This window comes from Poecilia mexicana, unplaced genomic scaffold (genome assembly GCF_051168715.1).
Source record: "Poecilia mexicana isolate PSO_F unplaced genomic scaffold, ASM5116871v1 scaffold_1, whole genome shotgun sequence".
Taxonomy (NCBI): Eukaryota; Metazoa; Chordata; class Actinopteri; order Cyprinodontiformes; family Poeciliidae; genus Poecilia; species Poecilia mexicana.
In genome coordinates this window covers 1691655-1708825 of record NW_028263370.1, presented here as the reverse complement: position 1 = coordinate 1708825, position 17171 = coordinate 1691655, and the positions used below count along the sequence as shown (strand labels likewise).

Sequence of the window (17171 nt, the reverse complement as noted above, 5' to 3'; positions counted from 1 at the left end):
GATGGCCAGTGGGAGACAACTATTTCTGAGTCTGGCTGTTCTACAGCGGATGCTATGGAATCTCCTGCCAGATGCCAACTGGGTGAACAGACCATGGAGAGGATGGGTGGAGTCAGAGAGGATCTGGTTTGCTCTGGCTAAGCAGCATCTGTGTGCAATGCTTTGGATATGGGGGATTGGAGCCCCAATGATCCTCTCTGCTGTCTTCACCTCTCTTCGCAGAGACTTCCAGTCTGAGGCTTTGCAGCTCCCAGACCAGATGGAGATACTGCTGGTCAGCAGGCTCTCAACTGTTCCTCTGTAGAAGGTGGAGAGGATGGGAGGAGGGCAGCTCTTCTCATTCGTCTCAGAAAGTGCAGGCGCTGCTTTTTTCACCAGTGAAGTGATGTGAGGTGTCCAGCTGAGGTTGTCTGTAATGTGAAGCCCCAGGAACTTAGTGCTGCTGATGATCTCCACTGCTTTGTCATTAGTGAGGACAGGTGTGTGGTTGGGTTGAGACCTGCTGAAGTTGACAATGATCTTTTTTGTCTTGTCGACGTTCAGGAGCAGGTTGTTTATTCTGCACCAGTCCACAAGATGTCGTACCTCTTTTCTGTAGTTCACTTCATTGTTGTCCTGAATGAGTCCCACAATTGTGTTGTCTGCATATTTCATGATGTTGTTGGTGTTAAACCTGGGACGACAGTCGTGGGTCATCAGGGTAAACAGCAGGGGGCTCAGGACACAGCCCTGAGGGGAGCCAGTGTTTAAAGAAATTACATCGGAGGTGTTATTACCCACACGGACAGACTGAGTTCTGTCGGTGAGGAAGTCCAGCAGCCAGTTGCACAGTGGAGTGATGAAGTCCAGGGAGACCAGTTTGCATACCAAATCCTGGGGGATAATTGTATTAAATGCTGAGCTGAAGTCCAAAAACAGCATCTGTACGTGGGTGTTTCTTTTCTCCAGATGTACCAGGCTCAGATGAAGAGCAGTGGAGATGGCATCCTCAGTTGAGCGGTTAGTTTTGTATGCAAACTGGAAAGGGTCAAATGATGGAGGCAGTATAGAGATTATATGACCCTTAGCCACTCTCTCAAAGCACTTCATGATGGTAGATGTTAATGCAATGGGTCGAAAGTCATTAAGACATGAGATGGTTGGTTTTGTGGGCACTGGAATAATAATAGCTGACATAAAACATGAGGGGACAATGGTCTGGTGCAGAGACATATTGAAGATGTCTGTTGGCACAAGGGCTAGTTGGTCTGCACATTCTTTGACCAGCCTTGCTGGAATGTTGTCAGGATGTGCAGCTTTTCATATGTTGACCAGATTTGAAAGCAGCATTTCATTAATTACATAAATTTTTTTAAAATACATAATATACAAAAAATGTTCTGTGCCTTTGTATGGACTAAGTAGATTTGGGTTTTATGTTTGTTGTTTTACTTCCTTAATTATTAAATGTCGAGGACGACATTTCTGTTCAAGGGGAGTGGTTATAAAACTATTTCAGAGGTATTTCTACCTGCTGCTTGTTGCACTTCTCTCTCTAAGTCCATAGATGCCAGGTGTAAAAGTGAAACAAAGACAATAGTCACTGTTCAACTTCACAATCAACCAGTATTTTATTCAATCAACCAAACCAATAAAATCACACCAACACCTCAACATGAGCATCACATACCAAAATCACACAAAACAAACAAACCAAAAAAACAAAAAACATTACGGTAATCATCTTTAGGAAAACATGAAGATGTGTCTTCAGAGAGCACTGTGTGGACAGGCGTCTCACCCAGCGATTTGACTAACTGTTGCAGCTCACATATATTTGTACCTGGCTATGTCCAGGCGATTCTTTTCTGTCTGGGATGTCCAGAAGTTCACTGTCAGGAGGTGGACTCTTACTGCGTGCGAGTAGCACATGATGATGGGCTTCTGCTGCACGCAGGCAGCGTGTGATGATTTGCTGCCTAGAGACAATGTAGGTGTTATTTTCACAAAATATTCCACCTAAAGACGTGGGACCAAGTTTATCAGCTGTCTGGTGCATTCCACTAAGCTATCCTCCCTATCTTCCTAAACTGCCTCAGACTGGTTTGTGAGACCACACTGAGCTCTCCTCACCCCTTCTATGACCCTGCATGTTAATAATAATGCATTTTATTTGTCAGCGCCTTTCAAAACACCCAAGGACACTTTACAACATTAAAAACATTAACTAAACAGTACAAATAATAATAATAAATAAATAAGTAAACAATTAAAAAAGGCTACAAAATACAAAGCCACAAAATAACTAAAAAAAGTGAGAAGGCTAACTTGAACATATGAGTTGTGATTTGAAGGTCGGAAGAGAGTCATTATTAAGGATAGTGACTATGGTTACAGAGTTAAAACAGCAGATGTGATTACAAAGAATTCATGTTTTCATTATGGTATGCGTCAGTTGGAACAACCATAGACCATTTATGATTAGTATGTATATCATGCTTGAACTTTTCTGATTTTTGTACACCAAAATGAATCTTAAGGTAAGTTTTATTTCCACAAACATTGCTGCCTTTACCCACAGGCAGCAATGATAACATCTTGATGTTAACATCTGTGTCAAAGTGACACATGACTGACAACACAATAGCAATAGGTGGGGGAGAGGGAACATTACACTGTTCCTATTCTGAATAACAACATTTAGCAGGAAGGAAATAGAAACAAACTGATGTCTTCTTGCCTTGGTGTTGATGCTGTGTGTTTTTTTAGGTATGCGCATCCTGGTGACCCTCCTCCTGGATACACTTCCAATGCTCGGCAATGTGTTGGCCCTCTGCTTTTTTGTCTTCTTCATCTTTGGCATCGTCGGCGTTCAGCTGTGGGCGGGGCTACTGAGGAACCGCTGTTTCATGGGAGAGGATGTCAGAATGTGGGTTTGTAGAAAAGTCAAGCAGAAGTCACAACAAAAAGAATGTGTCAGCCTCATTGTCTTGAATGAGTCGATACATTGTGGTAGAAAACTCTTCCAATATATTTCAGTGTTGATATTACAGACAATCTGATCCTGTTTTTGCTCTAATCAAGTCTGTTTGAGAGGCAGTAAATCTATAGATTTCTCTATTTCTTCGATGTTAAAAGCACCAGGAAGGGCAACTGAAAGGATTAAGGAGGCCTGATACATGTTTTGTTTCTGTTTAGTAAGAGGTTGAGTCTCAGTGTCTCCCTGTGGTGTGAATCACATTATCACCGTCATGCTTGATCACTGTTGGATTCCTTTACACCGCTACTCTCAGTCCTGTTATTACTCATAGGCTCACAGACGTAGTCACATAGCATCCGGTAACATCATTTTCACCCCTTACACTCTGATTTCCTCATATGACTCACATAAAATCACTCACTGAGATGTATCTCTGCAGCTTTTAAAGCTGCACTTCAAGAATGAATTTGTGTCACAAACTGGCTCAATGAAAGTCCAAAATAATGGAGTCATGGTGAGGATTTCACATATTTTGACACTAAATGCAGACAAAGCAGCCATTTAATTTTGGGAATCAGCAGACTCATTGGGGTTCTCCACTCAGATGGTCCTGGTACAAGAGGCAATTTAGGCTAAAGTTTATTTTAGGAGCTCATTCACATGTGTCACAGAGCAGGAAGAAAGTTTGTCAACATAAATCCCATTATTTTCCTCATTATTCTTGCAAAATGATACTTTAACATTGGCAGCCCCTAGCCCAACATGTAAAGGGCTACATGTTGTGACTTGTTGGAATGTAAATTTAAACAAGTCACAACGTGCTTCATGAATGGGACCCACTTTTGTTGATTCACTACAACCTGTAATGGCAAAACCAGCTTAGTTTCCCATGTGAGTCTAATCAATGTCCTCACTGAGCATAACGCGATGCAAGTGGGCTCAAAGTGACACAACTGACAACACAATAGCAGTTATTATATCTGGCTCATTAAAACTCATTATAATTAATCAGAGTAGCAACATATTTAAATAAAAATGTGTGGAGTGTTTTATTTGATATAGGTTAAACAATACAAAGATTATTTACATTCTCCTCAAGGGCAGCTACCAGATGCCCCAAAAAACAAAAAACAACCCATCTGGGTGGGCGGAGGGGCGACGGTGGAGGGCCAGAGTCCAAAGAAACAGAATAACTCAGTCCAAACGGAAAACTCTGAACACAAAAAGCGGTCAGGGCAGGACCTGCCGCAAACAATCCGGGGGCCGACCACGGCACAGGAGGCGGAGGAGGAGCCGCGGTGGGCGGCGACGCCGGAGGCGGAGCAGTAGCTGCGGTGGGCGGTTCCTGAACCCCATATGGCCGGCTGCAGGCTCTGGAGGGCCGGGCGGAGACTTGGCAGGAGCAGGCTCCGGGGGCAGAGACTTGGGAGGAGCAGGCTCCGGGGGAGGAGGAGACTCGGGAGGAGCAGGCTCCGGGGGAGGAGGAGACTCGGGAGGAGCGGGCTCTGGTGGTTCGGAGAGTGGCGTTGGAGGGCGGACAGGGAGGCTTGTCCTTGAAAACGGCTGAGTTTAGGTGGAACGGCCGGTCGGAGACTTCTGAATGGCTGGCAGAATCTTACAGTAACAGGTGAGGTTTGGCTTTCAGGCAACTATGGGGTAAGATCCCATGACATCGTGGAAGAAACCAGTGGTCAGGCAACCAGATTGGAAGGATCCTGAGGGGAGCAAAAACCCGCAATGAAGCACAACACAAAAAACAGGCAGATCTCAAAAAACTCGGAGCAAAACTCTGAGGGGCTGGAGGTACCATCTAAGGTTGACACTCTGGCGTCGAAGTACCGGCATTCCACCCTTCTTATGCTGCCGTCAATTAGATGATCAGCCTCTGGTGAGAGGATGACATCATCACTGAAACCACAGCCCGCCACCTCTCAGACTCCATCTAGTGGAGAGATAACTCAGCAACCAAAGGACCACCTAAAAAAAAAAACCAGAACCTAACAACTCGGCTGCGAACCGCTACAGTGAGAGCTGCAGATAATGTGATATATTTATTTGGATAGCCTTAATTTGATTACCAGTAACAAATTAACTACTTTTTAAAAGTGGGATCACCTTTTTTTAGAGTGCATAAATGTGAAGTGAAAATGAAATAGTACATTTTAAAGTATTCCTAGGAACAAAATCATAATTAAAATGTTCCCCTTCTCTTACCTGTTGACCACTAGAGATAGGCACCAGCACCCCTGGTGACCCCATTAGGGATAAGCATGTAAGATAATAGAAAAAAAAATTATCCATAGCTGAAAGACAAAAGAAGTCTAGTTTTTTACAAGTCTTGTAGAGGTCACAGCTAGAAGAATGGAAGAAGATGCTCTGGTGAGATGAGGATAAAACTAAACTTTTAGCTAGGTCTGCACATCACTCTGAACATAGCATCTCCTGTTCTTATCATTTAGTGTGGGTAGGGAAGCTGGTCAAAGTATACAGATGTAGTGCTCAGGACAGAGGACCCAAAGTTTCAGCCAGACACAATAGAAAACCAAATGATTTATTGAGAAAAAGAGTATGCGAGAGGAGACCACCAGCAGTCGGACCGGGAACCACTGAGGACAGAGAAACAGGTTAGTGGCTTGTACTCTTGGTGTCAAAAGCTCAATAAGGAAAGCCACTAACTTTCTCAAAATGCTGTGGGAAACTGAGACACGGCTGCAGTGAGAAGGCAGGGGGAGACGTCATCTTTAGGGGTGTTGGTTGTTGAGAACAGAACACCTCAGCAAGATGGTGGAGATTGATCCAGAGCAGGGGTGGGCAATCCTGGTCCTCGAGGGCCAGTGTCCTGCAACTCTTCGATGTCTCCCTGGTCCAACACACTTGAATCCAACAGCTGAATCACCTCCCAAGTGCAGTCAAGTTCTCCAGAGTCCTGCTAATGACCTCATTATTTGACTCAGGTGTGTTGAAGTAGAGATACATCTAAAAGTTGAAGGAGACCGGCCCTCGAGGCCTGGAGTTGCCCACCTCTGATCCAGAGCATCAATACTGGTAGCACAATGGTTAGGTAGCAGGTCATAAACCCAGGGGAAATCAGAACTTGGAGGTCAAGAGGCCAAGGCAGGGGATGAACCAAGGAGGCAGAGAAAGGTAAACTTATCTGAGGGTCAGATGAGAATCCGGAGTCAGGGCACAGAAACGGGTCAGGCACGTGGAGGCAATCTAATGCAGGAGGCAGAAGTTGAGAGGCAGAAACGGGGTCGTGTCAAGAAAACAGAAGCCAGTGGAGTATCTGATGTGAGCCAGGCAAGAAATCCAAGAGACAAAAACGTGGTCAGACAAAGGAGGAAACGTTGGATATCTACTCACAATAAAGTTTTTCAAAAACCTGAGAGCAGGCAGACGGTGGATGACATGAGCCTGATTGTGCTGCAGCACAGCAGCATGCAAGTGGACCTGATTAACTTGATTGCAGAGGTGAGAGCTGAGGAAGAAAACGGAGCAGGCAGACAGGCAGAATCATAATAACAGAGGGAATTAAATATGGGACAATCCTTTGAATGCCCCTCTGTACAAAGTATTGACCCAGGGGAGCTGAGTATGAATGCATGCCACACTTTCAGAATTATAAATGTAAGAAAAAAAATATCAAGAATCATGCAAAATTTTAATTTCACTTCACTAGTATACTCTACCTCTTCTCTAAAACTGGTCCATGCTTTTGAATCCAGCACACTTCTCATTGGGATTCCTAGCAAGAGGGTTCCTGCAGAGACTTCAGTACTTCCTAAACTGCAGCTGCTATCCTGATGAGAATGTGCAAACATGAACATATTACTTCCATCCTCCAATCTCTCCATTGACTTTCCATTTCCACTAGGATTTAATTCAAGATTTCCCTCCTCAAACACCAATTCATCTCTGGAAATGCCCCAACCTATATCAAAAAACTACTTAGTCTACAAAACACAACTTGCTCACTCCACTCCACCCACTCAAACCTTCTCCACATCCCCAAAACCAACCTGAGGACCATGTCGCTCCATGTCTATGGAACACCCTCCCTGACACACTGAGGGTGCCACAATCCACTGACTGCTTTAAAAAAAGACATTTCTATTTGCCAAAATGTTTGGATCATTTTCTTAGATATTGGTTTTAATCTCTTATTTATTTAATTAATTATTTTTATCCATTAGAATTGCATGTTTTGCTTTTGTTTCCTGCCCTTTGAGATCTAAAGATATAAAGGGCATTATAAATAAAATCTATTATTATTATTATTATTATTATTATTATTATTATTATTATTACATTGTATTGGACTATCTTATAAAATTTCAACGAAATACATTTTTGTGGCTGTATTGTGAAAAAAAGTATGAAACTCAAATTTGAGTGAACACTTTTGCAGGGCTCTATTAATCCCACGAATGAAAGATCTTGAGCTGCATGTTATTGGATTGTGCTCTCTGTCACTTTTGTATTATTTACAGACTTTTGCTGTCAAAGTCAGCTTAAAGGAATGATCAGAAAATGGGTGTAAAACCAGCTTCCAAAGTCCATAGAAAAACTTATTCTTAAAGCTTGGAAAAAGTTGCTATAGATGAAAGCAATTTTGAAAGATTAAAAAAAATAGTAACAGAGTTTGTCATATAAAAGTTTTATATGGTAATGTTATGATATCCATTTTTTTCAGGAGATACAACATCACCTTCTTGAATGCTTATTATCAGCCTGAAGGCACAGATGACCATCCGTTCATCTGCTCGACAGAGAGGGAAAACGGGATGCTTCGCTGTTCTGACGTGCCTCGTCGTCGTGTGGGTCGGTCCTACTGCTCACTGGGGGCTGAGGAAGCCCACTCAGAGACAGGACTGACAGTGGACGGACCAGTGTCATGTGTGAACTGGTACCAATACTACAACCAGTGCCGGGCAGGGGAAATAAACCCCCACAAAGGAGCTATTAACTTTGATAATATCGGATATGCATGGATTGCTATATTTCAGGTAAAATCTATGCAGAATCTATCTGCAGAAATTGAATTGAATTTATTATTAAAGCTGCACTATGTAACTTTTATAGACAAATATTTTTTGGATATTTGTTGAAACTGTCACTATGACAGTAAGACAGACAGTCTGAGAAAAAAATGTAGCTTCTCTGCCATCTCCCAGTGTTCCAAGTGCCATCTAGAAATAACTCATTTGAGTCAGGAGGAGGATCTTAGTGCTGTCAATCACTCTCAGTATTGCGCTGCTCACAACCCCATCTCCTTTCCCCCCTTCAACTCTGCTAGCTACACCTAGAAGAGATTGTATGAATGTTCAGGCTAGTTAGCGTGACCACTGATGACAACAAATAAACGCTTTTCCTGTAGGTTGTTTCTCCACCATTAGCACATTGAGCAGCATGTTGATTGACAGCACTAAGACCCTTAGCCTTGCTCTGATTGGTTGTTTTGCTTGGTACAAGTTGGAGTGGTGCATTTCTTCAGACATCGATGTTATCTCATGGAAATGGTGGAGGAATTCAAACTTTTCATACATAATTTGTCTCTTACTGTCAGGACATGATGACAGTTTTCACAGATATGTAAAAAAATTCTTTATATGCTTTAACTTAAACTGGTTACTTTTGACTTCAGGTAATTACCCTGGAGGGTTGGGTGGACATAATGTACTACGTAATGGATGCACACTCCTTCTATAACTTCATCTACTTCATTTTTCTCATCATTGTAAGTACTAAGAAAACCACAAACACATTGACAATGCTAAACTTGTCCAAAATGGTTGTTTTTGGACAACCAATTTGCCACACAGTAAAAATACCAGTGTTAAAATCCTAGGTGTATTGTTACATAAAAAGTTTGTGTTGTTTTAACATCACACTGTCAGTGTAGCTTCTGACATATTTGGATTTTAAATTCAAGTGTTAATTGGATTGTTAATTGTTGCTTAAGCCATGCCTTTTTGTAATGGCTGCAGAGTGCATTCTACTTTGTGTGTATTTAAAAAACCAACATTGCAAATTACATTCTAAAAAGTGTTTTTGGCAGTCATCTATCTAATGGACTTTTTTTTTTTTTTACATTAATCTAACTTAATTCATTTGGTTTTTTGATGACAACTTGCTTTTTTGTGTTCAATTAACTTAAAATTTACAAATCTAAATAAACTTAAAGGATCTTTTTACTTTGACTTTACTTGAAACAATTGAGTTCAATGCTGGATATGCCTGACCAGCTCAATTCATTAAGTTTATCCATCTCATTTTTCCTAATAAATAATTCAAATCTTTTACTTAATTCTACAGAAAGTCAACTCAAATGTTTAAGTTGTTCCAAACTAAAAAAAACCCTAAAATATCCAAAATGACATTATCACTTAAAATACAGCTTGCATTTAAATTATTTTAAATGTATGCTTTTAGTTTTTCAAAGATTTTGTACTCTGAAAAATGAATAGAGTAGAACCAACTTAATTTAATTGCTTCAGTTGGTAACAAGTAAATTAATTAAATTTATTCAACAACAGGCTAAGGCTCAGCTACTGGTAGCAACAGGATCCAACAGCGGACCGAGTAACCATACATCCAGACTGGACAACAGCCAGATATGACCAGGACCCGACAAAGACACAGAAACACATGTGACATTAAATACACAGAGGGTAATCAGGGGCCGAGACACAGGAAAACTCAAATCACGACACTTTCATTACCCACTTTCCTGTCTGAGCCACACAAAAAAACCTGGTAAAAAAAGAAATAATTTATTAATTTCCTTTTTTATTTGAAGTAAACGAAATGAATTGAGTAAAGACTGATTTAAAAGGATCCAGGATTAGTTGAACATGTTGGCCTAAATATATTAAAAAAAAATTTTATTACCTAAAAAAAATGCTGTATGTGATATGTCAAAACTCATAATTACTTCAAAAATATACATCCTTTGTTATATTTTTCACCCATGGAGGTCACCATTTTTTCAACGCAGGAAGGCTAACTTTACCCAAGTAGTTGTTTATCATATTGCGTTTGATTGGTGTAATTTTAAATGATGCCACACTGTCACTATAGGTTGTGATTTAAAAAATAAATAAATAAAAATTTATGTGAATCTGGGTAATTTCCCACATGAAAAAAAGGGAGAGCGCAGTGCAAGAGCCGAGTGGAACACAATCTGGACGCTGGACATTTCTCCAGAACACTTTCAGTCATTTATACCAGCAGAAGGCTCTAACAGGTGATTGTTATCTATATGTTGCACCCTTAAAAAGAACTTAAAAGAAACTCAAATTAGCTTTTGTGCAACTTTATTAAACAGAATCCACGGTTCGAGCATTCAGCGTGTGTAGTTTTCTCATCCCTTTTGTAATAATCTCAGGTCATGAACTTTCAACTCCCATCATGCACTGCGACATTCTTAAAGGGGTATTATCATGACAGAAATTTATTAAATAAAAAAATAAAACAGTTGGAGCACATATTTAGCCATCAACCAATTGAATTGTTCCAACTAAACTCTAAATCAAATAAATGCTTGCTTGGGCAAGCATTTATTTGATCAATAGACCCTTTTCACAGTGACGTCAGACAATGGCCGCCATAACTCAAACCTGGGTATCTTTACTTCCGGTGTGATTTTGCCTTGGGAACCAAGCTGAAAGATTTCCGCATTCTCATAATCTTAAGGATATAATAAAAGGTAAGTTTAATAATAACAGCATTTAAGTGTTAGATAGCTGTTATTAATTATTGTAAAATCAGCATTCTCTAACTGTGTATAAAATAAACAGCCTCCGATCGGAGAGTAAACCAGCTAGCAGCAGCTTTAGCCACAGTTGGGAAACATATACACCGCCGCCTGTCAGTGATGTAACGTTTAGAGGTTCATTTTCTGTATTAATGGAAAATAAAGGACATAAAAATAACTTTAATCTGATTACTGGATTTGAAATACGAGCTCGTTAGATTATTCGTTACCGGAAAAAGTGGTCCAATCAGAGGAAGACATTACAAAGCAGCGGCGGCACCGGACATCTCTGCTTATAACAAACAAACCCCTATTTCATGGGATGAGTGGCAACTCCAGTCTATAATTTAAGAATCTGATCAAGATTAGAGCCTAAAACGTTATAGTTCAAAAAAAGTAAAACGTTCTGGTTAAGGAACAGTTATGTCACGTAGTTAGCTAGCTAACAAAATTCACTAATGCTAAGCTAACGGTTACGCAAAACAAAAATACCTACCTTCATAGTCAAACAGGTATTGTTCGGTGAAGAATTTCTAGCCTTTGTCTAATTTAGATTTTGTTGTCAGAGAAAATTGGTTTGCAAATCGTGATCTATCTTCAAATCTTATTTTAGGCAAATGTTTTAGAGACTGTGTAAACTCCATGCTCCGGTGTTCTGTCTGATCAACATATGCTGTCAGATATATATATATATATATATATATATATATATATATATATATATATATATATATATATATATATATATATATATAAATCTCTCTTTCTATATATATGTCTCTATATAGATATATAGAGATATATATGTGTCCATTTTACATATATATATATGAAATAGACAACTTTATCGTTACTTACTATGTACACCGGAACTAAGGATACACAGCTTCGAGCCAAAACGGAGGTTGTGTGACGTCATGTGAAAAGGGTCTATATACCTATTAAACAATATCACGTTCGCAACATGTTTTCAGGGCTCTACATATACAAGCTAAACATAAATGCCGTGCTGCCGCTGAGACGTTCAGCAGGAAGAGCTGAACGTTCTTTGAGATGCTAACAGAAGCTATACTATACAATACTGCCTGCGGTACTGACATCACCGATCACCGATCCGACCGGACCCTAAACAGCACAGTTGTTGTCAAAGACAAGCAGTGCTAATGGAGCTTTTAATACTGGAAATGCTAATGGAGCTAGAACACCGCACTGAATGTGAAACCACTACCAACGCCAGACAAAGTTCGGACCATAAGAACCAGACACATATTACTTATATAGAAGTACTTACCAGATCACACAGTCCGACCAGAGGTACGTGTCATTCATTGTTTCATTTATGAAGCTGAAGGCAGCAGCAGCTAACACCAGTTCCTACAGCCAACTCTGTCCTGGGTCATTCTCTGAATTTGGTGCATTTTGTGTCTCACAGGTTTATCTAAAAGATTTTCATATTATGCAAACCACAATTTTTGAGAAAATCAAAAAATGGAAATATCCATGTGTCTTGGTAATATAGCATGCAAATATATTTTAAAAATTATGTTTTGAAAAATGTTATGGGTTGTTGAGGCATAGAGGTTAGCCAAATGAGCATGTCCCCACTGACCAATGTTAATTTTTCATTGAATATAAAACAAATAAAAATAGTCAGTAACTGCAAGTTATTTCTACCATTATAAACATTTTGGTATACTTGAATCTAAATAAAAGACATATGAGGAAAAATATATTAATTATTTATAAAATAGCACTTTTTAATCATGTCCCTCTAGTTTTGTTCAACCCCGTAACGGCATACCAATCCCTCCTTTTTATAATGGTTCAGTCCAATTTCCTCAGCAACCTGGAAGTGACATGGCATAAGTCTTCTCGCTCACACTGAAAATATAAGTAAATGTTAGTATAGTTTCTTATCTATATTTGATTATTTTTATCCATAGATCATTATTGTCAAGCTCAAGCTTTCAACACTGTTATGGACGTAAATGACATTTATTATTATTTGGGAAAAAGTAAAGAATTGTCTTTGAAAAATATATTAATTTCTTGTTTTCATCATATCATATGTTGCTCTATACCCCAGCTAATGTGGACTTATGGCAACTTTTAGCAAAAATCTTGTACCCCTAACAAAAGCAGTGGTTTTGTTAGGGGTTGAAGGTTGGACTGTTCTTAAGCCAGCCGGTGTGTTCAGCCCCGTTACAGTGAGTTCAACCTTGTTACTTGATACATTGTTATGATTTTTTTTATAATAACAGTAAATATTAGACTAATATTTCTTGCACTCTATACAACGTTTAAAGAATGAAACATAAAAAAGCCTGATTTGTTTATTTGAAAGTGTATTTTCATCATTTATGAAAAGCGCTTTTACATCAATTTGCCATATTCTACTTATCAGTCTAATTATTATTATTCAGAATCAAATAAAATATACTTACATTTAGTTATTTTAATCAAGGAACAGGTGAATACTGTTAATAAAATAAATTTAAAATATGCTAGTTTTAAAACTTAGCAACATGTCTAATAATTATAGTTTTCACATTGATAACTTATTCTGCCCTATTGACCTTTATGTTACCTGTAGTTACAGCAGATTGTTTGCTAAGATCTTCTCATCTGCCCTTTGTCTGTGTGGGAAACAATCAGGAGAAGTTCCAGCTTCACACTGATCTGTGAAAAGCCATAGAACAGCAGGAGTTCAGGCCAGTGGAGGAGAAGCTCTGCTTCCACTTTGTTTAGATAAAGGTGACAACTGGTGTTTGATCTTGAAAACAAATTGCAGGGAGTTTCTAACTGGGTGATTATTTTTTTGCGGCAACATTTCGGCTTCAGGACATTTGAAAAAAAAAGTATTAATGTTTTAAATATTGTGTTACAACACTGACATGTTTAACAATAAGAAGTTAATAATGGGCAAGCTCAGGATTGGATAAATTAATAATTACAGGTGTTTTTTTTCACCATTGTCTCTGAATGTGTTCCACCCTGTTATGAACATTTACATATAGACCACAAATAGTTAAACATGTAAATTTAGAAAAATAATGACTTTTTCTTAAAAAGAGTGTGTTCATTTTACAATATAATATGTTTTATTTTTGAAATTGTAACACATCATGTAGTTACGAATCATTTATGTCTGTATTGTAAAGAAAAAATGTTTTTTTTACTCATTATTACTGACAGCATTGAAAATATTGGTAATTTAAAAAAATATATATCAATATGTGCATTTATTGGTCTTCAATTCCCAACATGGCACAGAAAAATTCACAGTATTTAATGTTTCTGTAACAATATTTAATAAAAATGTGTGGAATGGAACATCACACCCTGTTATTGTCCCATAACAGGGTGGAAAATAAATGTCTTTGATTCTAAAATCTGACGATTTTCATCATTGGTTGCAGAATTGCCTCTTTCAAGTCAAAGTATAGGCACAGTAAATGTCCTGGCTCTATTTGGCAAAAACAGGTGACATCCCTGTAGTGGATTTTCCCATGACAGTTACTCATCGTTCCCCTCACAGGAGTCAATGGGGGTACCGAGTGAAGTGAAAACAGACAAATGGCAGACGTCTGTTAATACCTCAGACTGCTCTGCAACTCTATTCCATCATCTGACATTTTTTATTTTACTTAAAATGATGACTTTTCACCCTAATTTCCACCCTGTTTTCTTCATGAACATAACGGTGGAACTTTTCTAACTAAACTACCTGTAGCTCTTTATGTGGTGAACATTTAGCTAGCTAACCTTCAACAGAATAACAAACCTTTAATGACTAAATCTAATGTAATGTTTTTTAAATTCTACTGAATAAACATTTTTCACAATCTATCCTAACAGGGTGGAACTTTAAGCTTTACTCATCCAGGTTTAACAAATTTAAGATAAGAAAAAGTACAGAGATGGTGACAGTTGAAGCTTACTTTGTTTTCCATGGTTGAATTTACTTCAAAACCAATTTATGTCACTTCCATTAAATGGTTTTTATGGAATTTTAGACTTTTCCAAGGCAAAAAGGAAACATCCTAACGGTGGAAAGTTAGTACTGGGACATGTATAATATGAAGAAAATATCAAATAAGAAAAATAGTTTCAACAGATTGAGTTACATATTAAAATAATGTTTAGTCCAGTCATTCAGCTTATTGAAGAAAAACATAAAATATATATATATATATATATATATATATAAATATATATATATATATATATATATATATATATATATATATATATTATAGTTTAAACTTCATGAGGAAGTCTATTACATGGCTCTGGGGACACAATGAAATTGAGCATGTTGGTCACCAAAAAGGTGTGTAGAGAACAAAATAATATTTAAAAGGCATTTCATTTATATTTGAATAAATATAATATTTACAACAAAGTATTTTAATTAAAATACTTTGTTGTAAATATTTGGCACATTTTACAAAAAATAATTGTAAACAAAACATGGGGACATGGAATGTTGCCGCAAAAAAAGAATCACCCAACTTTAAAGAGGGTCAGAGACAGCTCCTGGTTGGATGAGCAAAGGTACGCCTTATTTGAATAAATTAAAGACAAAAATACGCCTTTACTATAAAAGTTTGTACACAGGAGTAACAAATCACATTTGCAACTCTCCAAAGACGTCTTTGCTTTTCTTTCTTTCTTTCTTCTTCTTTTCCATTTGTCTCAGGTAAATGAATGTCTGTTTTAATGTGTTTGGACTGTCTGTGTTGTCAATGTGATTTTATACTTTTAAATGTTAGAATAAACTCTGAAAATGTAGCACGTGGAGCGCTTACTGTCATCTCTGTGTGGCTTTTGTTTCCACGCATGGAATCATTGAATCCGGGAACACAAGAGAATATAACGAGCCAAAAGTTAATTATTTTATTCTCTTAACAATACAAAGGAACTGGAACAATTAGTTTAATTATGTTATAGAATTATATACTCATAGCGGAATGAAATTGTCATGTTATGGGGTTGAATTTAAAGCAACCTAAATAACAAATTCATAATCATGTTTGGGATTTCATGCATAAAGTGGGGAAACATATTTTCTTGGAAGTTCAAAGAGTCCTTCAATGGATGCAGTGTTCAAAAACACAATTTTTTGTGGTGCATATTGTGGTATATAACCCGAGACCCCAAAATGTACCAAATTCAGAGAATCACCCTCCTCTTCCTCTGTTTGGTCCTCTTCATCAATGTAGAAATAATCTCTTGTTATTTCTACATTCTGATTGGTTTCAATGCGCTCCAGTTCAAATTAAAAAGGCTTAATAACGTTACTCATCACTGTTTTGAATGGAGGGAGTCAGGTAGTTGGACCATTACACGTCATTTACCCAGAATGCATTGCAGTGTGAACAAGGCGACATTCCTGTGAAAATATTTTATTAAAAATTATATATTATGTATATGTATTATTTTTACATCTAAAATAAATATTTCCTAAATAAGGTCTATTTTTTTAACTAATTGAGGATCCCTTTAAATTTGTCATTTTAACAGACTTAATGAATTCAGTTTAAAAGAAAATTTATTAAATTGAGTTGGATAAGCTTAATTTAATTACTTGTTACCAAATTAAGCAATTCAATTAAGTTGGTTCACAACTCATTTCTTTTTAGAGTGTGCTAATTTTAAGCCTAAAACAGGATGTGGGGATTTCTTTTTAATTTCCTCGTACAAGTTGTCATCTTGAGAAATCTGTGCAATTTTTTGTGAAATTACCCACAAAACAAAAGATTCACCTTCTTAATTCTATTTGAGTCGAATGTATTGAATAGGCAAATAGCCAGTTGGTAGCACTGCTGCCTAGCAGCAAGAAGGTCCTGGGTTTGACTCCTGGTCTGGGTGTGGCATTTGGATGTACTCTCAGTGATGCGTGGGTTCTCTCCAGGCACTCCGGCTTCCTCCCACAGTCCAAAAACATGACTGTCAAGTTGATTGATCTCTCTCCTTAGGAGTAGGTATTACTTTTAACAAACACCAATATAAGCAGGAATGGAGTAGCGGCAAAAGCAGTGAGATCGCAAAATTAATGCACAGTTTGGATATTGGAACAATCTGTGGCATCCACTTATTAATTTGTTTTTAGCTTAGTGGTTGCATTTTCATGCTAATAATGTTGTAAAACTATGTTGCTTTCAACTTTTTACATCAGTTTAAGCAATGTACAGTATATATTCTCATCCTAGATTATAAAAACCATTTGTTATGAATATTTGAGGGTTTCACAATGAAAACAATTTTCGAAATCTATTTTTATGTTTTTCTGTGAATCAAGGTCCAAAATGCAACCCCAGTATGTCCAAAAGAATAAAATAAGTGCAATCATTTGCATATTGAGAGTCTATAGAGGCTGATAATCTCCCCACTCGGCTCCCGGATCACTGTTGAAACTTTGAGTTTTATGTCAAATTCACATGAATTAAATGA

The 17171-nt window shown here is 37.9% G+C and overlaps 1 protein-coding gene across 1 annotated transcript in view; it reads left to right on the top strand.

Annotated features, from left to right (window-relative positions):
• LOC106908529 (voltage-dependent T-type calcium channel subunit alpha-1H-like) overlaps positions 1-17171 on the top strand; it is a 290955-nt gene that overhangs the window by 100777 nt on the left and 173007 nt on the right. Inside the window, exons 6-8 of the mRNA XM_088014499.1 lie at positions 2749-2908; positions 7653-7965; positions 8604-8696. Coding sequence (XP_087870625.1) covers positions 2749-2908; positions 7653-7965; positions 8604-8696 — 566 coding nt within the window. The remainder of the gene's footprint in view (positions 1-2748; positions 2909-7652; positions 7966-8603; positions 8697-17171) is intronic.